At 40.8% G+C, this 20934-nt stretch overlaps 1 protein-coding gene across 1 annotated transcript in view; it reads right to left on the reverse strand.

Moving 5' to 3' along the window:
• SLC12A2 (solute carrier family 12 member 2) overlaps positions 1–20088 on the reverse strand; it is a 53795-nt gene extending 33707 nt beyond the window's left edge. The window contains exons 1-5 of the mRNA XM_009098288.4: positions 19331–20088; positions 3737–3856; positions 2640–2715; positions 2029–2124; positions 265–404 (exon numbers count right to left, since the gene is read on the reverse strand). Coding sequence (XP_009096536.4) covers positions 265–404; positions 2029–2124; positions 2640–2715; positions 3737–3856; positions 19331–19831 — 933 coding nt within the window. The 5' untranslated portion in view covers positions 19832–20088. The remainder of the gene's footprint in view (positions 1–264; positions 405–2028; positions 2125–2639; positions 2716–3736; positions 3857–19330) is intronic.
• Positions 20089–20934: the final 846 nt, after the last annotated feature.

Raw genomic sequence — 20934 nt, forward strand, 5'->3', positions numbered from 1 at the left:
GGGGGGGGGGGGGCGGCACTGGGTGGTCTTTAGTGTCCCTTTCAACCCAAACCATTCTGTGATCCTACCTGGATGGGGGATGGACTAAATGACCTTGAAATGTCTCTTCCAAACCACAAAGTTTTATGATCAGGTGAATCAAAAACCAAGCATAATCTTTAACTTTACATATAAAGTATATACTTTATATACTCAAACACTCTATATGAGGTGTAAAACTTTACAGCTAAAGTATAATCAATGTAAGCACTGTCATCCACATACCTTGAGTAACTCGACAACAGTCTCTGCAAAACCAACAACATACATTGCCACTGCCACAGCATTGGCAAATGCAAAAATCAGACCTATGGCACCACCAAACTCTGGCCCCAGACTTCTGGAAATTAAGTAATATGCTCCTCCTGGAAGGAAAAGAAAACCAAATTACAAAATTACAAAAAAGTTCTCTACATGATAGAGCTTGTAACAGACAGTCATCAGCACTTTAACATTTACACAAGCCAGAATCTACTCACTCTTTATTCCCTGATGTATTAGAAAACAACCCTTAACTCAGTATTTTGGGGACAGACATGCTGAAGTTTCAGGACGTATTTCAAGTTCTTAGGAAAAGAGACCAGTTGGAAATAGCCATCCTTCATGCACCACCTCATAGTACTGCATATCAGGTAGGTAACCAGTTCTATGGTTTAAGAACTGTAGAACACAAGCTGCAGTATAACTGGACTTTTTACTTCAAACTGCTCAAAGCACTTGTGCAGTCAAGATCAAGGAACTGGCAAAACAGACTGCAATAAACCCACTGAAGTTCCAGACTTCCAAGACCTGCTCCTAAAAGCTCTGCTGTTAAATGAATTTTCTGCCCTCCAAGAGGACTCTCAAGAGCCTATTTGTACTTTTGAGCTGGACAAAAACAACAAATCCCACATGACAAAAGAAAATCTGAGTATCTGGAGTATTGCAGGAAGGTAAAGTTTAGAAAATGTAGCAAAGGCTTATTCCTCAAACTCAAGGTTAAGCTTTCTAGAAGCAACAAAATTCTGAAATAACTGAGTGCATGTTGAAAATCTGCAACAGAAAATACTTAATTCCACTGCATTAGACTTCTTGTAAAAATCCTATATATGTACGCAGCTTAGCCATACTCTGTATTTCCCATGTAGCATAAAAAAAATCTTACTGCAATATTACATTTTCACAGGAACAACTTTTGCTGTGAAATTCTGCATTTCTTCCAATATTCAGAGCTTCAAATTTTCTAATGAAGTACTATTTTTCAAGAGCGACTTAAAAAAAAAAAAAAAAAAAGAGAATCTCCTATACAAATGGGAAAACCTGATAGACATCATATAATTAAAAACCATAAAAACCAGAAGGGCATTCAGAAACTAAGCTTGACATAATGCTAACACTCATAGCTGATTTTTCCCACTGAGTGAGTCTGTTTACTTTGTGAGAGTGAGGCTTTTCTCTTCATTCTTAATCTTAATGAAGATAGTTTTATAAGCTCCTACTTTTATTCCACGGTATTTTTTTCCTAGTAGCAGTCTTGTAATGTCATGAAGCAGTTTGATGGTGTCAGAGGCACCAACCATTTCCAAAAACAGCTGACAACACCACATAAACCACACAAGAGAATGAAAACCATCACCCTCGGGAAAGCTGGAGCTAACTGAGAGTTTGGAGAGTTACTGGTGTGAAGATTTATTTTAGGACATGAACACATACAAGCACACCCTTAACCAACTAGTGCAGCTCAGGAGAGTATTAAGGTCCTACTCATTGCTGGATATGTAGCCTTAAAAATATTTGTATTACAAAAATTTACACCAACAAAGTTCCTTTTACAGCACAAAGGCAAGGTACTAGTTCAAATCTAATTAGCAGGCTACCTACTGACTTTTTGTTAATTATGTGACTGTTTAATCACACACAGAACACAAGGTAGGCTTTGCCCCTCAGCAACATTAAAGTGTATACTCCAGAGTAAGGAAAGCTTTAAAAACTTCATGAAAATAGCATTACCTCCTCTTACAAAACCATTTGTGGCTATTGCTGAAGTAGACAGTCCTGTAATAGTCGTCACAACAGTGGCCATTCCAATAACCAAGACAGAGAGACCTTTTGGGAAGAGAGATGAAAACACTGTAAGCCCTGCAGTATTAAAGAGTACAAACCTTCAACTCATTTTCATTTAAATACTCAAGTCATGCAAATAGAACACAAATTTACTTTCAAGCAAAAGGCTTCCTCTTTGCCCTATGAGGATAAAAATAAAATTGGGCAAAGATTCTTTTAATCAGCAAAGTAAGAGCTGTATTCTAGAGATCAATCCAACACTTTAAGTTAAGCCTTTGAAAAGATTTGCTTATCTACTACACAGTCTATATGCAGGGTTTAATAATTAGACATCAAAGTTTATCTCTACAGTTCACTGAAGACTTACAAATGTCAATTTCAAAATACTTGCCTTGTACCTAATTGAAAAAGTCTTAGTAACTGGTTGAAGGTTTTGATAAGATAAATTACCATAAAAATTGGCAATATTAGGGCAATTTCCTAGTTCTGTTTGAAGTAAAAGCTCAGGATCACATTTGAAAGTCACTGAAAAAAAACTGCAGCATTAGTACCCATACCTATTCCAGCTTGTCCTACAATCCATGATAGTCTGATGAAGAGCATCACACCCCAAATATTTAACATACATCGTACCTAGGATAAAGCAGAAATTAACATAAATTAGTTCTTGCATCTGCAGTCATTTTCCTTAATTCTTCCTTTCAGATTTTAATGTTCTTCAAATTATTTTGCTGTATTTCCTCACCAGTTTTCAAATTATTTCACAAGAATGTGATGTTATCATAGAAGTTTAAGTTTGGTTATAAAAAAAAGGGACTTAAATATTATTCAAAAGTTACTACCTTAAACATAAAGTTAAGAGTAGTTCAATATCTGACACTTGCAGTATGCCATAAGCAAACAATAATAATAATTTAGACCCTAACCTTAGGATCCAAAATTCACACTACGGAATACATGACTTAAGATAGAAGCCTAATATTGTGAGGTCTAAAACCCCAGTCTGCATCTCCTACAAATCTCTCTCAAAAAAAATCCCCACCATGCACTATAGCAACACCCTACTAAGTAACTTACTCTTCTTTAAAGAACAAAAAAACCCTGTTGCAACTTTCCATTTCTGTCACTTTTGTATGTTACAACACATCTGCACAATAACAGGATAGAGAGGTGTGCATTTTTTTTTTTAATTCTTGTATTTACAACCCTTAGATCTCAATAAAAATAGAGTTTGCTTTGTACATAATTTAGACAGGAGACTAAAAACAGATCTTGGGTGTCTCTCTTCCCTAAAGAGTAACATATCAATCCTACAAAAAAAGGAGAAAACCTCTCCAAACCACAAAACTACAGTATGTATTTTTCTACTACAGTATTTTTTTCCTTCTTGGAAATCATGAAATGTAAAAACTCTTAAGACCTGTGTTAAGAAACCATAAACTCTTAAGAACTTAAAGCCCTCAAGTATTTATTGCCTTAAAATTCAGTTGAAATAGGAGCAACTCTTCCTAAAATTATGGCATTCATCACACCTCTCATACATACAATCTTTATACTATCACAATGCCTGTCAGCAAAGAAGGTGGTTGGAAAGATTTTTAAGAATAGATCAGCACCTTCAGTAAGAAACTGAAGAACCATACAGTAAACTTACCAGCACACCTTTTATCCAGCCAAACTTGACCACCCCTTTGCTGTCAGGTGTGTAAGCAGCAGCTGCATCCCCAGCTGGTGTGCCCTCCTCACCATTTGCGTAGCCATCCTCAAAGGGCTCCTTTGAAAACACAAAAAAAGTTTGTACTTTGAGTGACTGACAGAGCCGAGTGGGCTTGTGAAACTTATCCTGTAAAAAAAAACCCCATCTTACTTGTGTAAACAGAAAAATAAAAAGAAAGACATGGCAAAAGTCTTGAGCTGCTCCTTTATGTCCCTTGCATGACGCACATCTCGGATTTAAAGGAATGTAAAACAAACTTACAAAAGCAAACCGTTAAAAGCCAGTGTGGTAAATATAATTAAGAATTAGCCCCAGAACCCTAAAAAAGTCAAATACCTGGTCTGTAGAAAAACAGCTGGAAGATTTCAAATGCACAAGAAACTTTACTTCTTAATCTGAAAGCACGGATTGTTTTACCACAAGTTACTGCTCTCTGCTGTAGCATTTCCTGTGGTTCAGACTTCGCTGTCATTTGATCAAATTTTCAGGAAATAAATTATTCATTTTCCCTGTAAACTATTCTACTACTCTTGGTAAGGTGATGCTGCCAAAAAGAAGGATGGGAGATTGGCATTTCAGGGAGAAGGAAGGAAGAGAAGTCTTTTCCCAAACACTGCTCTCCATTTAAATGGGAAGGATCACAGATGGAGAAAACATCAGACCCATGGACAAAGGCCAACTTATGTCTTTTATTTACAATTCAACTCTCAACTTCAAAAACTCAGAAAATCTCAACGTTAAATATAAATTCAAAATATATGTGTATACACACACATATATGCTTGCTTCAAAGGCAATTTTGTTTTGCCAAGCCAGGCAAGCACCAGAACATTTAAACTGAAACTTGCTGTAAGAAAGCAAGAAGCACTCTAAGCTAAGTGTGTTAGTTTATCCAAGGTAACAAGTATTAAGGATGGATACATAAAAAGACCCTGAACAACATTCAACAAACCAGCTCAAGCAGCATACTGTGAAGCAGCCTGCATGCCAGGGCTTAGAAAACATTTAAACAATTAGAGGTTCGATCACAGCGAGGTAAAGGGCAAAAGCTACATTTGCTAAGTAAGACACAAAACAGAGTTGACACAAATAAGGCTTTTAAGTCTACGCAGAAAAAGACTAATCAAGATTAGGGTGAGGTATTTTACCAAATTCTTTCTACTCTTGATACATTAGTACCAAATATATCCTCAGCACAGGGTTCAGAGGAAATAGTTATAAACATGTCAGTTATGAAGGGTGTCATCCATATGTTCTTATTATCAGCAGTAAATATACAAATCAGATTTTTAAAAACAGATTATGCCAACCTTATCCAAAGGTCAGTAGCACAGATTCATGCCAGTGCCTCTCTCACTGATGTAGAATTATGAAATTCTCATAGAAACAGATACACCTGCAACACATCTGGTGATCCTCTAAGGCACCAGCCTTCCACTGTTAGGCAGAATCATTATCAGTTTCCAGATCACTATCTTTAACAGTTTACTCTCTTTAAGAGTACATTACATTGCCTCCAGAAGGGATTACAATTAAAAAAAAAAAAAAGACACTTTATGTGTTTTATATATAAATATTTTTTCGTGACTCTGTGTGTGTATATGTATTGTATACTGTGTTACATAAAAAGGAGGACAAAACAGAGGACAAACAGAAACCTGATCAGGAGTTACCTAGTTTGCTGAACTGCAGCTTTCCTGGATAGAACTAATGGATGCAATTCTTGGGAGATTTGCACAGCCTTTGACCAGATGAATCTATTGATTGCTGAATATTTGTATTCAGCCACTCAAGCCAAATCAAGTGGTGGCATGCAATCATTTAGAGTGGTAAGAAGAACAGTGAGGACCAAAAAGAGAATTACAATGCTGCTATATTTCAGAAATGCTGACCTGCCTGAACCAGAACTAAGAAAACATCTCCTACTCAAGCCTGGGGATTCATGCAGAAGAGGACGAGCCGACCACCTACCCTGCTCCAATAGCTTAGAAGTGCAGAATAAAATATAAAAATCCCTCTAAGCAATAATGTATCCCTTTATGACTTCTTTCAGAAGTGGGGAGGAAACAAAGAGAAAAAGATGCATTAAAACAAGGGGCAGATTATAAACATGTTCATAACTATGCCGAAACCTCCAATCAAGCATAAGACAGTATAACCACTTATTACTTGTTCATATAAAACCCATTCTTATTCCTCACAGAAAACCACCACAGTATACTTGGAACAAACTCTATTTTAAACCATTACATAAAAGGAGTCACATTCAAATTATCTAAACAATTTTTAAGCTTTGGCCAAAAAACCTTGCCAACATTAGATAACATCTTCTGCTATTACAACAACACGCATCATGTCTGGAAGAAGAAATAACAAAATTGTTCTCTGAGAAGACTGGTCAGGGAGGATCAAGGAACTGTAGGAGGAATCTTTATTTTCATGTCTTAAAATAGTGAAATGTGAATAAGTTGTTTATGCCTTTTTTTTTTTTTTTAACAAGCTTGGAGTTTGTTGGCTGCAAGTTCAGGTTTGGTAAGAAGGTGGAGAAGTATCTTTGTAACTAGTCTAAGAAAGGATCACATACTTCATCATGTGAGCATGGCAGGCCAAGTATTGGTAAAACCTGCACACATTGCCAACGTGATCCCCAAAGGTCACCCCAAAACCTCCACCACCATGTGGCAGCTACACATTTTCCTGTAGTGCCCAAACAAGCCCATAGCTCAGCCTGTTGTGTTCTGGGGAGAAGATAATGGGTCACAACTGGTATTCTGAGTTATCAGTTACCAGATCAACTCCAAGATACTGCACACTGCGAACACAGGAAAGTTTTGTTCTGTATGTCTCGTCTCTCCACACCGTGCAATATTTCTTAGGAAAATATTTTGAGGCACAAGCAAAATGTAATAACTGAAAGGTTATTCCTGGTTATAAGGGCTGGTGGGTGCCCAATAAAGCACTGCTGAGAACAGATATTACAGAGTGTGGGCACAAAGGAATTTTACTCCAGAAGGCTCCAAGTTCAGCCCTCTAAGGCGATATTAAGAAAGAACCACTGTGGTCTCAGCTGTAAATCAAGCAGGCGTAGTATTTTTCATGCTCAGGCTCACGAGAAAACAATGCTTCTACTCAAGTCAGTCACTGAATGGAAAAAACTGCCCAAGCACTATTTTAGAACAGCCAATACATGTACGATAAGATCTTCATAAACAGAAAAAAACACTAACACACTGTGGATTTGGAGGGGGTGTTAACAAAAGGGATAAGAAAAGGGGGTTTAGCGTTTCAGACCAGAAACAATCTTATTAACACAATTCTTAAAACAAAATAATCAGTCCAAAAATAGTAATGGTGTTCATTTGCGTTGTTAAGGGAAAAATAACCAATGTTTACAACTGACAATTCTATCCCACACTGACAGGACTTCAGGCAAGAAACAGTTAATTTCTGCTCCTACACAGATAATCTACTATTTCATCTCAGTGTTGGATCATAACAATAAGTTATTTGTGACAACTGTGAATAGCCTCCACATCTATTAGACATAGATTAGTAATGAGAAAATACTTGATATTTTGGTAGAGGAGATCTGAGATTTTTCATAAACAGCCTGTAATACAACTGCTGCATCAAAAAGTTCAGTAAAATATCCTTTATTTAAGAGTCTTGATAATGGTGTATGTCATGCAGCATAATTTTTTTTTTTTTTTTGTGGTGAACTTATCTAAATCCCATCTTAATGCCAACATACTTGGGCTATGTTGTACTGTATGAGGTAATACCAGAATAAACACACATGAAGTCTTGTTTCTTTTCAAGAATCACAACTTGGAAGCCGCAAGTGAAGGGCAGGACCACCAGCAAGTCTGCATGTAAGTCTATTTTCTGGATCTCCTGGCAGATTGCTGTCACTGTGAACTGCCTGATTTGGTGTGTTCCAAGCAGTCAGTGACTTCTTTAGCAAATCCCTCCCACTGCTATTAGACCTGTGCAAAAACAGAAGGCCAGAGAAGCACCTCAGACTACAGCATTTAACTGCTTTTCCCATTCCTCAAGTTTGGCCAGTTACAGATTTAGCACATGCCATGTAATAGGAGGCTCTTCTCACACAATCTCCCTAGAAAGGCTTCACAACAGCAGCTTCTTCCTATCTTGGCAGGATACAGCACTGAAGCTGGTTTCAATAGTTTATATTATCATAATGCTAAAAATCAAGAGTCTAATCTTTTCAAGATGCAGCTTCTGCAAAGAAATATAAAAATGGCCTTCCACTACATCTAATCAAGCTGCTTACATTTAAAACTACTTTGTACCTGCATTCCAAATTCTGATACTATATCCTGATACATACTTTATTCTGATTGCATACCTATATTCTATTAATGAGCATAGCTCTCCCAAGCTTACTAAGAACAGGAAAAAAAAAAAGAAGGAAGCCACCTGACAACCATCTTTGCCCAAAGAGTACTGACAGAACAAATCTATGCTCTCTCATACATCTTCTGTGCTGCAGCTCACAGCTCTACTGCCAACCTGTTCACAGCCCATACAACCACGATTTCTTGTTTCCACCTCCCAAAGGTTAATTTTGTAGTCACTGCCATTTCAAGATGTTCCTTATTTTGTGGAAGGGAAGAAGCAGTAAAATGTATTGATCCAGAGGCAGCAGGCCATCTGTCTAAGAGGAAGAATCATTAGTTGGAGATTATACTCACATATATCCCAGCTCCAATCCTGCATACTATTAAGACTATGGCTACAAAACCTGTTCTTTTCAGAATTAACACAGTTCAAAACATACATGAAAAAAGAGCTTATAAACATTTGGTTTGTTTTTTTTTTTCTAACTAAAGGATACTTTAGCCAGAGCATAGATATAGTAAAATGACAGAATAAAGCTATCAAGTTACATAAGAATTATTAGACATTTTGCCTCAAATGATGGTAACACTTCAAAGGATTTTTAAACACTACCAAAGATCTTTTCCTTCAAAGAGCAAATGAAATTTTGGACTCTAGCTCCTACCACCTGTGACACTTCCAAGGAGCTGAAAAAAAGACTTTGGAAGTGATAAACGTATTTCATGCATAGAATAACTATGAATAATAGAATAATCCTCCTGCTATGGTGTTTACCACTTATATAACACAACTTTTGAAAACAGTCTGTACTAGTACAAGTGTGATGCTGTCTGATAAAGAATAAATTGTAAGCTAGGTATTAAATGCTGTCTGAAGGACACCAAGCCGCCATATCTGTTCTTTAAACATTACTTTTGTAGCATGTTAATGTTTGTAATCATAAATTTCCCAGGTTTTGTCTACAAGTCAATTAGATAAGCTGTTTTTATCTTTTACTGCTTTATCTACACAGTTGTGAAAGAGATCAACAGGACTGAGCTTCCTTTCCAAAACACCTAAAGCTCCACTGAATGGTTTTAATCATATTGTTGCCCAGGGACACCAGACAGTCTTATGATAAGTCCTTCAGCCAGAAAAGCCTTGGGTTTGGTTGCCTGAGATTCCAGAGTATTTCAGTACTTAAATACACAGGAGGGAATAGAAGTTTTCACCAGTCTTTGACTGAAGCTGGTGACACCTGCTACTGTTTGTAACCATTTTTTCAGGAAACCACTTCTCAATAGAGGCTGGGATACTATTTCTAACTTTGCTCGTAAACTACAAATCATGGTGAGTTTTTAACACTAAACTTGGAAAACAGCTCTGCCAAGCCTGATAGTTTTCAAGTGGTTTTTATTCCTGTAAGGAAAACAAACAACTCCAAAGGGAAGAAGTATCACAGGTAATGACTTTAAAAAACAAAATCTTACATAACATTCTCTTAAAGAACTGGTAATCTGACTGGTAAGTATTTTGTAAACTAGTCCTGCTCTGCTGGAATAAGGATGGTGACAGGTAGGGAAACTAAGAACAAGCATAGTTTAAATTTTAAAAGATGTAACAATCTGAATCTTTGGTACTTAAGACAAGGTTACCCCTCACTTAGAAACTGCTACTCATAAAGCCAGTATCTTCCACAGAACACCTGGAGCAACTGACAGATTTCTGATTATTTATTAGTTAAAAATAGTTAACCAAGCTAACGAAAAAGATTCAGATGCTCATGCTTTTCATGAGTTAATGAAAAGCATGACTGATCATCATTACTCCCAGTGGGGAAAAAAACCCAGTCAGGTAGCACACAGAAGAGAAAACATGGCACAAAGACATGTTCAAGACACCTAAGTCTACCTCAGCATTTTCTTCAGAGAACTAATTCAAAAAATTAATACTATCAGGGAACAATGACTAGTCATTGCTGTTGACAGCAGTTCAGAAATTTCAGCAGTCATATCAGGTATTTTACTACTTGGTTATAAAACAGGAATTAATTATAAATTCTATTAGCAAATTCGCCATAATTCCCACTCTGGTGTCTTTACAGTCATAACTTTAAAAAGCCTACTAAGCCATTAAATGGTATCCAGAAGTTACCTAGAACAGCAGGAGATAAACTGCCCAGATAAATCAGAGTCATTTCTTAAAACCTGGGATTCTTTGGATTCAAACATGAACAGCTACAATCATTGGTTACTCACCTCAGTCAAAGGAAATCCTATGTAGGTTTGCAGCCAAGAGACCAAAACTTAAGTGCTTTGACTGTATTACCTTCTCTACAATTATACATTTAAAATATAGTAGCAAATGCCTTTGGCATACACCTCCAGAGATTTTAAAAGAGATTGCATCAAACACTGAACATTAATGTTATCTTAAGCTGAAATTAAAGAGTGTTGTACTGTGATTGCAGCAGAGCAATTTTAAACAGAAGAAATTTATAGTTGCAATTAACATGTCAACTGAAGGATTAGCTATGTGTCTCTGCCATCAGCTTGTATTTCTGTCTTGCAGACTGCTTTTAATAGAGAAACATTAAACAGTGTGGGTTTTTATGTGTGTGGATATATATATTGAATATAGAATGAATTAAAAAGCCATTTTAACTTCAATTCTTTTAAAGGGATAATCATCCACTCATCCCCCAGCTCTTCTGCAGTATGATGTATTAACTAAGTTAGCAAGACCTAATCAGGAAACTTACTCAGGCAATTGATTTCAGCTAAGTTGTAAATCCTTTCTTTCAAGGTGGTATACTTACAAATAAATAGATTTGTTTATGAAGATTAGCACTACTTTAATGTCTTACTTCAACACAGTTTTCTTGACAAATCTCTAAGCTTATTACGTGAAGGCTACATCCCTCTGAAGCAGTTTTGACATGGGATAGAGCAGCAAAGTTTTTTTGACATCTACAGGTATGCAAGACCAGTATTCTATCAGAAATATAAATAATATTTGCTTTTCCCCCCTAGCATAAACATTAATTAAAGAATGAGAGCACTCTGCAAAATAAAGAAAACTTCCCCATATCTTCACATCTTGATTCATACATCCCTCCCAAGCACAGGAGGGTATGAAAATTCTGGGCAAGCTGATCATGAAAATTAGAAATAAACGAGAAAAAGCCTTTGTTCAGTAGCTTCGCAGGGTAGAAAACATAAATGCTTATGGTCTGCACTCCCAGCAATTTTGTAGCTAAAATAAGGCCTTCCTGCCAAAAAACCAAACTTCCCCCCAAAAAAGCCCACATTTCCTTTTCCAGTCTCTCCACTTCTGATTAACAGAAAGCTGCAGGAGGCATGACTTCCTGCACAAGTGTAGGGGCAACCAATCCCTTCAGTTTAAGAGAAAGAAATGCAAGCAGTGTGCTTCACACCTCAAGAATGCACCTTCATTTCTCCACTGATGTGTATGACTGTTCCCAGAACCACCACTGCACTCTGAATGATCTACGTAAGTAATTATTCCTTACTGCACACTGAATGCAATATTCCTTTGGCTATCCATTGTCCTGGAAGGAGAAACCACACCTCACAGGAAAAGTGGATCCAGGCTCTGAACACGGGTAGTTTTCACATGAGCATCTGAAACACAGAAGCCTGATACACTACAGCATGAAGCAGATGCAGAACTTGATTGCTTAAGAGCTCGAGTAAATCCAATTAGGAAGCCTCCTGCAGAGAAGTTTAGCATACTCAAGTGTAGTCCAAGAAATACAATGTTCTGCCATTAAGTACAAAAGAGAATCCATTTCAGTCTTGTCAAGAAGTTATTTTGGACACATCAGATTTCCAAGTCATCATAGCTCAACCCCAACAGCCCAGCCCCAAGCAGCCACTCACTTGTTCTTCCACTAGCAGGACTGGGGAGAGAACTGAAGGGTAAAAACTCACAGGTTGAGGTGAAGACAGTTCAACAGGGAAAGCAAAAGCCACACACACAAGCAAAACTAAACAAGGAATTAATGCCCTGCTTCCCATGGTTGGGCAGGGCTCCTCAGCCTCCTCCAGGAGAGCAGGGTCCCATCACATCATGGTAACTTGGGAAGAGAAACAGCATCACTCCCAATGTCCCCTTCCTCCCTCTCCTCCCACTTTTTAGACAGAGAATGATGTCACATGGCCTGGAACATCCCTTGGGTCAATCTGGGTCACTGTCCTGGTTGTGCCCCCTCCCATCCTCCCATGCACTCCCAGCCTCCTCACCAGCGTGGCCACAGGAGGAGCAGGAAAGGCCTTGGCTTTGTGCAGGTCATGCCCCGCAAAAGGAAAAACATTTCTGAATTACCAACCCTGTGTCCAGCACAGATCCAAAACAGAACCCCATACCAGCTACTGGGAAGGAAATAAACTCTACCTCAGCCAAAACCAGCACACAAGTCATCTGTTCTCCACCCCAAAATGAAAGTTAATGTGAGGCATTCTTGCTCTTAACAGCTTTTGGTTTTCATCTACTTCTGCAAAACACGATGCACTTTCGATTCAAGAAGTAGGAAACAGGAGCAAATGACCCTAAGCAGCAATAGTAAAACCCTAATAAAACACCCCATTTCCATAAAAAGTCTAGCTCCAATGTAGTAAGTTCCTGAAAAACTACATTTTACCTGTTGGCTTACAACAGACTAAAAAGCCCATTGAAGTAATCCTAAAAAAATCATTTAAAGTACTCCTGAATTTTTAATGTCAGTTTCTGAAGTGGTGAATGCAGCTACAGCACACCCTGAGCCAGCACTGAGCAGGGCTGGTATGTTCACACAGAAAAGCACTCACTTGCACTGGCACAGCACCACATTTCAGCCAAAGTTGCCAGATTGCTTACAGTCCAAAAGCAGTATTACTAAGAATAGTCCTAGGAGTCTCTGCCATGTAGACTGACAGACCAAGTTGAGTAGCATCACAGTTCCTTCACAGCTGAAACAGAGAGAGCTATTTTCTTTGAATTTAAAAAAAACCCAAACAACTGAATCATCTTAAGTAGGAGCAGTGGATTCAAAGAAGGGAAGTTAACTATCAAAATGCAGATGCAAGAGATAATCCCTCTTATTAAAATGGAACTTTAATTTTTTAGACTTTCTTTACTCTTTTTGTCACCTTATCCTTAAATCAGTCACGTTTACAAGGCACACACAATACATCCAAGATTATTTGTTATGCATAAATGAAATGTCTGTAAGTTTGTCAGGTATAATCAGTAGGGTGAAGTGCAGAAATAAATTAAAGATCATTCTGGATTTAACCTGCAAAAACTGGATAGCTCCCAAAACTCTGAAAGGCAAATAATTTGAAGTCAACTAATTAAAAAAAAATCTTAATTCAGAACAAGGACCATAGTGTGACTGCTATTACCTATACCAAGAAGTGGGGAAAATGGGTTTGTGGTTGCTCATGAATGAGTATTATATGAGGCTTTAGTAAAAAATCTGAAGAATTCAATAGAAGATGTAGTACACTGATTTAAAATTACTCCAAGATACTGATCTTGCCAAGCTCCTCCCCTACAAGAATGTTCTTCAAGAATGAAAATCATCTGACATCTAATCAAGTACAGTACCAACAGAGAAAAAAAGTTAATCTGGAGATGAATTCTGCAGTCTTCCTCTATAATTTAACTACCTCTGAAAGTCCACCAGGAGTGTGACACTTTTTTTGTAATGTTAATAAAGAGAAAGAAAGGAAGGGTGAATTTCATCTCTATATCACTATTGAAGTTTTACTCTGTGCTATACACACTATTTGTACCGTAGCATATGTATATAAAATTGTGAAGTAAATGAATATATCTATATTAGGAGTGCACACTGAAATGTTTTTATTGATGCCTGTGTGCAGTGACAGACTGAGTAGAACTCTTAGGTATTGGATCAGGGAACTGAATCATCACATGCAGTACAAGATTTTGCAGTTGAGGGGGTGTAGGCTTTCTGTAAACCAGATCAGATCTGTATCAGATCCAACTAAGATCTGTGACAGCAAAAAGTTCACCCTTTCAGCAGCAGTCCACACTTGTGCTGTGAGCTATATAACCTGCTAAAGGTTCAGTTATTTCCAGCTTCCCTGAGACATGGTGGAAAAAAAAAAGTAGTAAGAACAATATTAGCAGTTTGTTCAATGCAGGTCTTGTTTTTTAGCATTCCATGGGTGTTCTGGACTAAAGACTTATTAAAGATTCAAAAAATACACGCATCAAGCAACAGAAAAATACAAATTACACAAGGTCTTTATAAAATACAACCCCTGGAACACTAATATTATTTACTGCTGCAAACAGAGCAGTACACTCATTTTTTCCTTGATAAAAATAGTTGTAATTAAGTGGGGTATCAGGGTAAGTAAAGTGAGGATTCTTGACGCAGGCTAAAAAAGCATGAAAACATTCCTCTGCACCATGCAAGTGAAGCCTCACTGAGTACAGGTGCATTAAGGTCACTGCTGTTTAAAACTGATGAAAGAACAGTTACCAATTATAGGCTTCTGGGACATACAACAGCACTGAGACCAAGACTAAGAGAGCTTCTCTTGTTTAATTTTAGTACAGCGAACTTCAGAGAGAAGATTCAAATTCTGCTTACATCTATGAAGGACAGAAAGAAGGAAATGTAATTTAAATTGAAAATAACAAGGACTGAAGAAAGAAAGAGACCTCCAGACTGCAGACAAGATTCAGCAGGATGCAATAAAAACCATCTGCACGAGGGTCTCAATCTTCTGTGAGACAGAAGAAAGGGGATCTTAAAGACAGACTTTACATAACAGGGTCAGCTAACTTGATATCCTACAATCATCTTTTGTGCATCTTTAGCTGAGTTCTGCTTTTATTAAAGGCTAAACAAACATTAACCACAAATTGAAAGAAAATACAACTAAACAGATATTAGAGATGCAGCAGTTGTTCAACATTCTCAAGACAGAATACATTTTTGTTAGAAAGCAGTGCCATACACAGACCTTTTTACTGTGCTTTTGTTAAACATTTGAAGTCAGGTCAGAGGAAAAACTGCAGTGTTTGAGTAAACTTTAACAAAGCTCGAAAGACAACTGAAAACAATTACAGTCATCCAACTTGAGTAAAAACAAACAAACAAAAAACCCCTCAGTTTGTATCAGGACTACCAGTAATTGCCTTTTTTCTTACACCTGTCTCCAAATTCAAATGACAGGTGCACAGATTTTTGTGTGGGAGGACGCAAAGCACACTTGTGTTTCTAAATACCTTAGGATTTCCTTTTGTTTTTGATTAATAATTTGATCCTGATGGGGATGGATCAAAGGTGGTGTAAGGTGGTGTAAGGATCTTCCTCTGAGATCAGTACCTTACCACACCAGTGCTCCCGGTGAGTATTTAACAAACAGCAGAGCAGAGCTGCCAGCAGAGGGCTTGGTTCACACCACATCCACTCACCACAGCTGTGAGGGACTGCACAAAGATCGAACCAGAAGCACTCATACACAGCGATATCTAGTCTTAAGGGCAAAAAAAATAACCTCCCCAAATCAATGCTATACAGAAAAATGCTAAATTATTCCAGTGGGTACAGTATGCAGGTCTGAATACCCTAACAGTATACACTTGTCAGAACAGTAAGGGCTGTGATATAATGACACGGTGTTCATAAACTGAGGGGCACAAAGGCATGTGCAGTATTTCTACAGGCTATATCTTTATGTACAGATGCAGAAAAGCTGTAAGACAGGAAAAAAATTAAGAGAAGGACACTTTTCATCTTCCCATGGTCTGAAGATCCCCCGTCAAGATCCCCCTCAAGAGGGCAGGGGACACCACTGCAACAAAAGCCTGCATGTCATGGTATGCTGACTTTCCTCCCACTTTTTTGCTAATAAACATCCTCTCACCTCAACATCTCCGGAGACCAGAGCTCCAGCAACATTCTCTTTACAAGCCAGCAACTGCAACAGCATCATCAAATTCTCTCTCTCATCTCTCTAAAGCAGAGAGAAATCAATACATACCAACTGGGTAAGGACAGATTGATCACCTTAGTTATCAGCAGTCAATGATATACTAAAACAAGACCCCTCAGCTGGAGTTTAATAGGATCAACCAAGACCAGTGTTATGCAATTCATTCACCTCAGAGTACTGCAGCATCACCCAGCTGTGTTTCCACAGCCCATTTCAAGAATAATCCCCTTCCTATGAGAAAATCCACTGCTGGAATGATCACACAAACACCTATCCCACCAGGACTGCAGGACAAACTCTTCTGAAATAGAACCCCTCCAGTGCTTGTGTGTGTCTTCCTCAAACAGCCACTTTTCTTCCAACACTGCTTTTCTGTGAGAACAGAATCAGTAGAAGTGTTAGACAGATAAAGCTTCTAAACAAAGCTAAAGAAAAAATCTGTTCTATATTGGGCACTGGCATCAACAATGCTCCAACGCTGCCTCACATTTATCTACCTATTAAAAGCAAATGGAATAGCACAAACTCTAACTGCTGGATAAAATAGCTGCATTCAAAGCAGTGAACCATGCGGCTGGTAAACAGTTTTGGATCACTCTTTACACAAAGTATCTGCCACTCTTGATGCACTGGGTCAAGAGCAGAGGCACAACAATAGGCTGTGCAAATTTTCTGTAAGGGTGCTAGCATGTACCAGCTCCCTTGCACAGACATGCTGTACCTGATAAATTGGTACAAAATCCACAGCTAAAGAGCAAGGTTAATTCTTCAAGCTCCTTTCCCAAATGCACAGCATTATTCAACAGTAGAGACCTGCTAGTCTGCAGGAACTGAAGTCACTTTGAGAATGGAGAAAATAAGCCCCCTGGCAACAGTAAAAAAAAGCACAACAGCTTTGAGAACATCTTCCACATATAAGTACAGCACCATCTTGATTTAACACAGGGCTCTGTGTTGACAAACCAAGTACATAATCAGAGATGGGATGTACTTCACACTCCCGTGAGATTGACATGAGATTGCCAGGAATGTAAGTATCCAATGCTATTAGCATGCACGACACACCCTTATTAAAAGCTTTTGTGTTCACAGCTTTATCTAGAAAGTGTTTTGCTAAGTTGGAAGCAAAAACTAATGGCTTCCCTTCTTCTTATAAGCCTAAGTAGCGCTAACACCTTAACAGCTTTGGGTATTAAACATCCTGCAACAGAAAACTTGAGTTACTTCACTGAATTTCAACTTAAAATTCTGAAATTTATACCATGACCTTTTAAAAAATTAATACTTAATATCAAATGCAACTAAAATTCCATATTCCATTCCAATATTTATTTGATGGGAGGAAGGGCCCAAGCAGACAGAGTATGGCTTTAGAAAAAGAAGTATCTTCACATGTACATCTATCCACACAGCAGAAAAAATTAACGACACTTAAGAAATTAATAATTTGACTTAATGCTCACAATGAAACTGTTTTGATAATGATCCTGTAATTAGGCTGTCTACCACTCCTCTATGCCACAGACTACAAAGAAAATTCTTTGCCATTAATTTCTTCTTAATAAAGAAATTACAATTTTAGAAATTGTACTTCCAGACTATGTTGCATTCTGCACTGTAATATCTTAATGGTAACAAAGAGCTTTCCACAGTGCTGCAACACTAACACACTGAAAAAGCTATCTGCCAACCTTAGAAATTTGAGAAATGCTCTGCTTACAATGCTGAGTATCCAACACCTGGTCAACCCATCATGGACCAGGAGTCAGAAATTTTGGGGAGCTGGAGGACAGAAAACCAATGTGGTTTCACATGTACTATGAGCACATATATACGTGTTTTATTTATAGTTTACCCAAGTCCAAACACACGGCAGTATTGCCAATTTCGATTTCATGCTAGTTTAGAGTCAGACCACAGATCATCATTTAGCTCCATCAAAAGGGGACCTGGAAGGCAGGAGTAATTTGCATTTATGGTTAGTAATTAAAATCTGACATCTAATCTCAGATGTCACAAGCAAGTATCTTTGCTATACACCAACCACTTATTTCTACTAGAACAATTCCACAGTCAGTATCAAAAATACACTTAAACGATCACCAACACACCCTAAAAAGAGTCCAAACCCCACATATCAGTGCTGATGCACGGAGCAGCCAAATAATGGTGTGAAACAAGTAAATCTGGAGAGAACAAACATTTCCTCATGAAACTCCACCTATAAGGAGTGAAAAGTGGGATGCAAAAAAAAGTTCTGGAAACAAAATATTCACTTTCTTGAAATGTGGCCCATGCGTTTCTTTATTTCCCTAAACCTAGCAGAAAGACCTCACTCAAAACACAGGCTCCTGAGCACAGCCACACACCAATTTTCAAACTGTGAGGAAAACAGCACTGCAAGAGTTTAATCTTTATCTGGAGTTAGTGATGATAGTTTAAAAACAAAATAAAAAAGTCTAGGAAATTAATTCTACGTTCAGCTAAAGCTGGTCTTCTAGCCAAGCCAGCCTGCAATGCAAAGAAGGCTCTCACTGTCAACTCGTCTCAAATAACACACGGACTCGTAGTCCAAAATAGAAAAAGCTTCAGACGCACAGCTCCAAAATTTTTCAAGCGGCGCAGGAGCCACCGAGCAGCCCTGGGAAGGCTCGCTCAGGATCTGTGCCTGTGCAGATCTAGCAGCATCCGATCCGGATCCCATCGGATCCAGAGGGCTCTGCCTCGGCGCCGCAGAGACGAACCGCCGGCTGCTACCAAAGCAAGCGCATCCTTATTTATTTACTTTTTTTTTTTTTTTTTTAGCGTTTCTACCAAATGCTTTCACTTCCCTTCCCAGACTGATTCCCATGGCTAGCCCCCGAATCAATACCCTATCTGCTGGAGGCGATTTGGAAGTGGAAAACCCGTAAGAGATCCCCGCTCGGTGACAGGGAAAACAGACCTAAAGCTCTAAAAACCTCTCGCACTGGGGGACCATCTCCCAAAAGCACGTGTGTGTGAGGGGGACGGATACCACTGCGTCACGAAGACAAAAAAAAATATATATAACACAACTGAGACGCAAGCTATGCACCCGCGCTATTTGCGCCTGCTCGAAAGCGAGCTTTCGGCTTTTTCTTTTTTTTTTTTTTTTTTAAGCTTTTTTGCCGACACACTCCGAGAAGCCGCCGCACCCCCGGCGCCGGGGGAGCCCGGGGGCCGCTCTCACCTTGTCCAGCTCATCGTGCAGCTCGGCCAGGCTGGGCCGGAGCAGCTTCTCGCCCAGGTCGGCGGCCGTGTGCCGGTAGTGGTCGATGCGGGGCACGGCGTCCATGGTGTTGTGGCCGAAGGTGCGCAGGTAGTAGGTGTTGGTATGGGTATCATAGTAGTAGTGATGGTGCCCGCCCGAGTGCAGGCTGCCCTCGCTCATCACCGTGTCGCCGCCGTTCTGGACGCCGCTCACGTTGCCGCCCTCCGAGCTGCCTCCCCCGGGCTCGCCGGGGCTCTCGCCGCCGGCCGACGGGTCCACGAAGTTCACCCGAAACCTGCCCTTGGCTTCCTCGCCTCCCTTACCCGCCACGCCGATGTCCCCGCACGACTTGCGGGGCCCCTCGGCCACCAGGTCCACCTGGAAGCGGCTCTGGCTCGGCGTGGGACCCAGTGGCTTGCCCAGCGCATCCTTGGAGCCCTCATCCCCCGCGGACCCCGTGGCCGGATCCTTGCCCTCCATGCCTTCCCCTCGCTCTGCGGCCGCCACTGCTCCGAACGCCCCTCACGGCCGGCGGCTCCGCTGCTTTAAGCGGCCGAGCAGCGCCCCGGGGCTGCCGCAGACACAGCGCCGCGCCCCGCCCCCGCCGCAGCGCCAGGTGACGGTGCCTCCGGTCCCTCCGCCCGATCCCGCTCTGCCCAGGCAGGAGCGCAGTCGCTTCCTCGGCTGGCGCGGCGGGAGGGATGCGGGGGGGAAAAAACCGGCGGCGCCGCGCAGGCTCCGCCCGCTCCCGGCTGCGGCGGAGGGGGCGGCGGGAGCGCGTCCCCGGCCGGGCGGCGGCGGCTCCTCCCGCCCGCACTATGGCGGCCCCGCCGCATCCGCCCCGCGGCGGCGCTGGGAGGGGCGGGGGGGCCGCGCCGCGATCCCGCCCGGCACAGCCCCGCCGGCCGCCGCCACGTCTCGCGAGAGGAGCGTGGGGGCGCTCGGAACCGCGCGATGCCTCACAGAGCCCGGACCCCTCGGGAGACCCCGAGACCCCTCAGACAGCCCCTGGTCCCTCACACACCCGCGGAGCGTTCACACACAGCCCCGGACCTCCCATGTACACCCCCAGATCCCCTCAGACACCCCCGGACCTCCCATGCACACCCCCAGATCCCCTCAGACACCGCCAGAGCGTTGACACACGGCCCCACCTCCCATGCACACCCCCGGAGCCCTCACGCACCCCGGACCTCTCATACACACGCCCAGATCCCATCAGTTCCCTCTGCAGTCCCTCACACACACCGCCGGTCTCCTCATACACACCCCCAGATCTCCTCAGAACCCCGCTGATCCATTACACACACCCACACCCGGACCTCTCGCACATCCCTCATAGATAGCTCCAGTTCCCCTCACACACACCCAGAGCTCTCACATGCTTTGGTGCCTCACACAGCCCCTCGGGCCCCTCATATACCCATAGATCCCCTCACATCCCTCCTGTTGCTCACACACACCCACACATCCCCTAACAAACCCCTGATTCTTCACACAGCCGACGAACCCCCCAGTTCCTCAGCCACGGCACAGAACCACAAGACTGGGTCAGGCTGGAAAGGACCACACGGGGTCATCTG

The sequence above is a fragment of the Serinus canaria genome, chromosome Z (assembly GCF_022539315.1).
Source record: "Serinus canaria isolate serCan28SL12 chromosome Z, serCan2020, whole genome shotgun sequence".
Classification (NCBI taxonomy): domain Eukaryota; kingdom Metazoa; phylum Chordata; class Aves; order Passeriformes; family Fringillidae; genus Serinus; species Serinus canaria.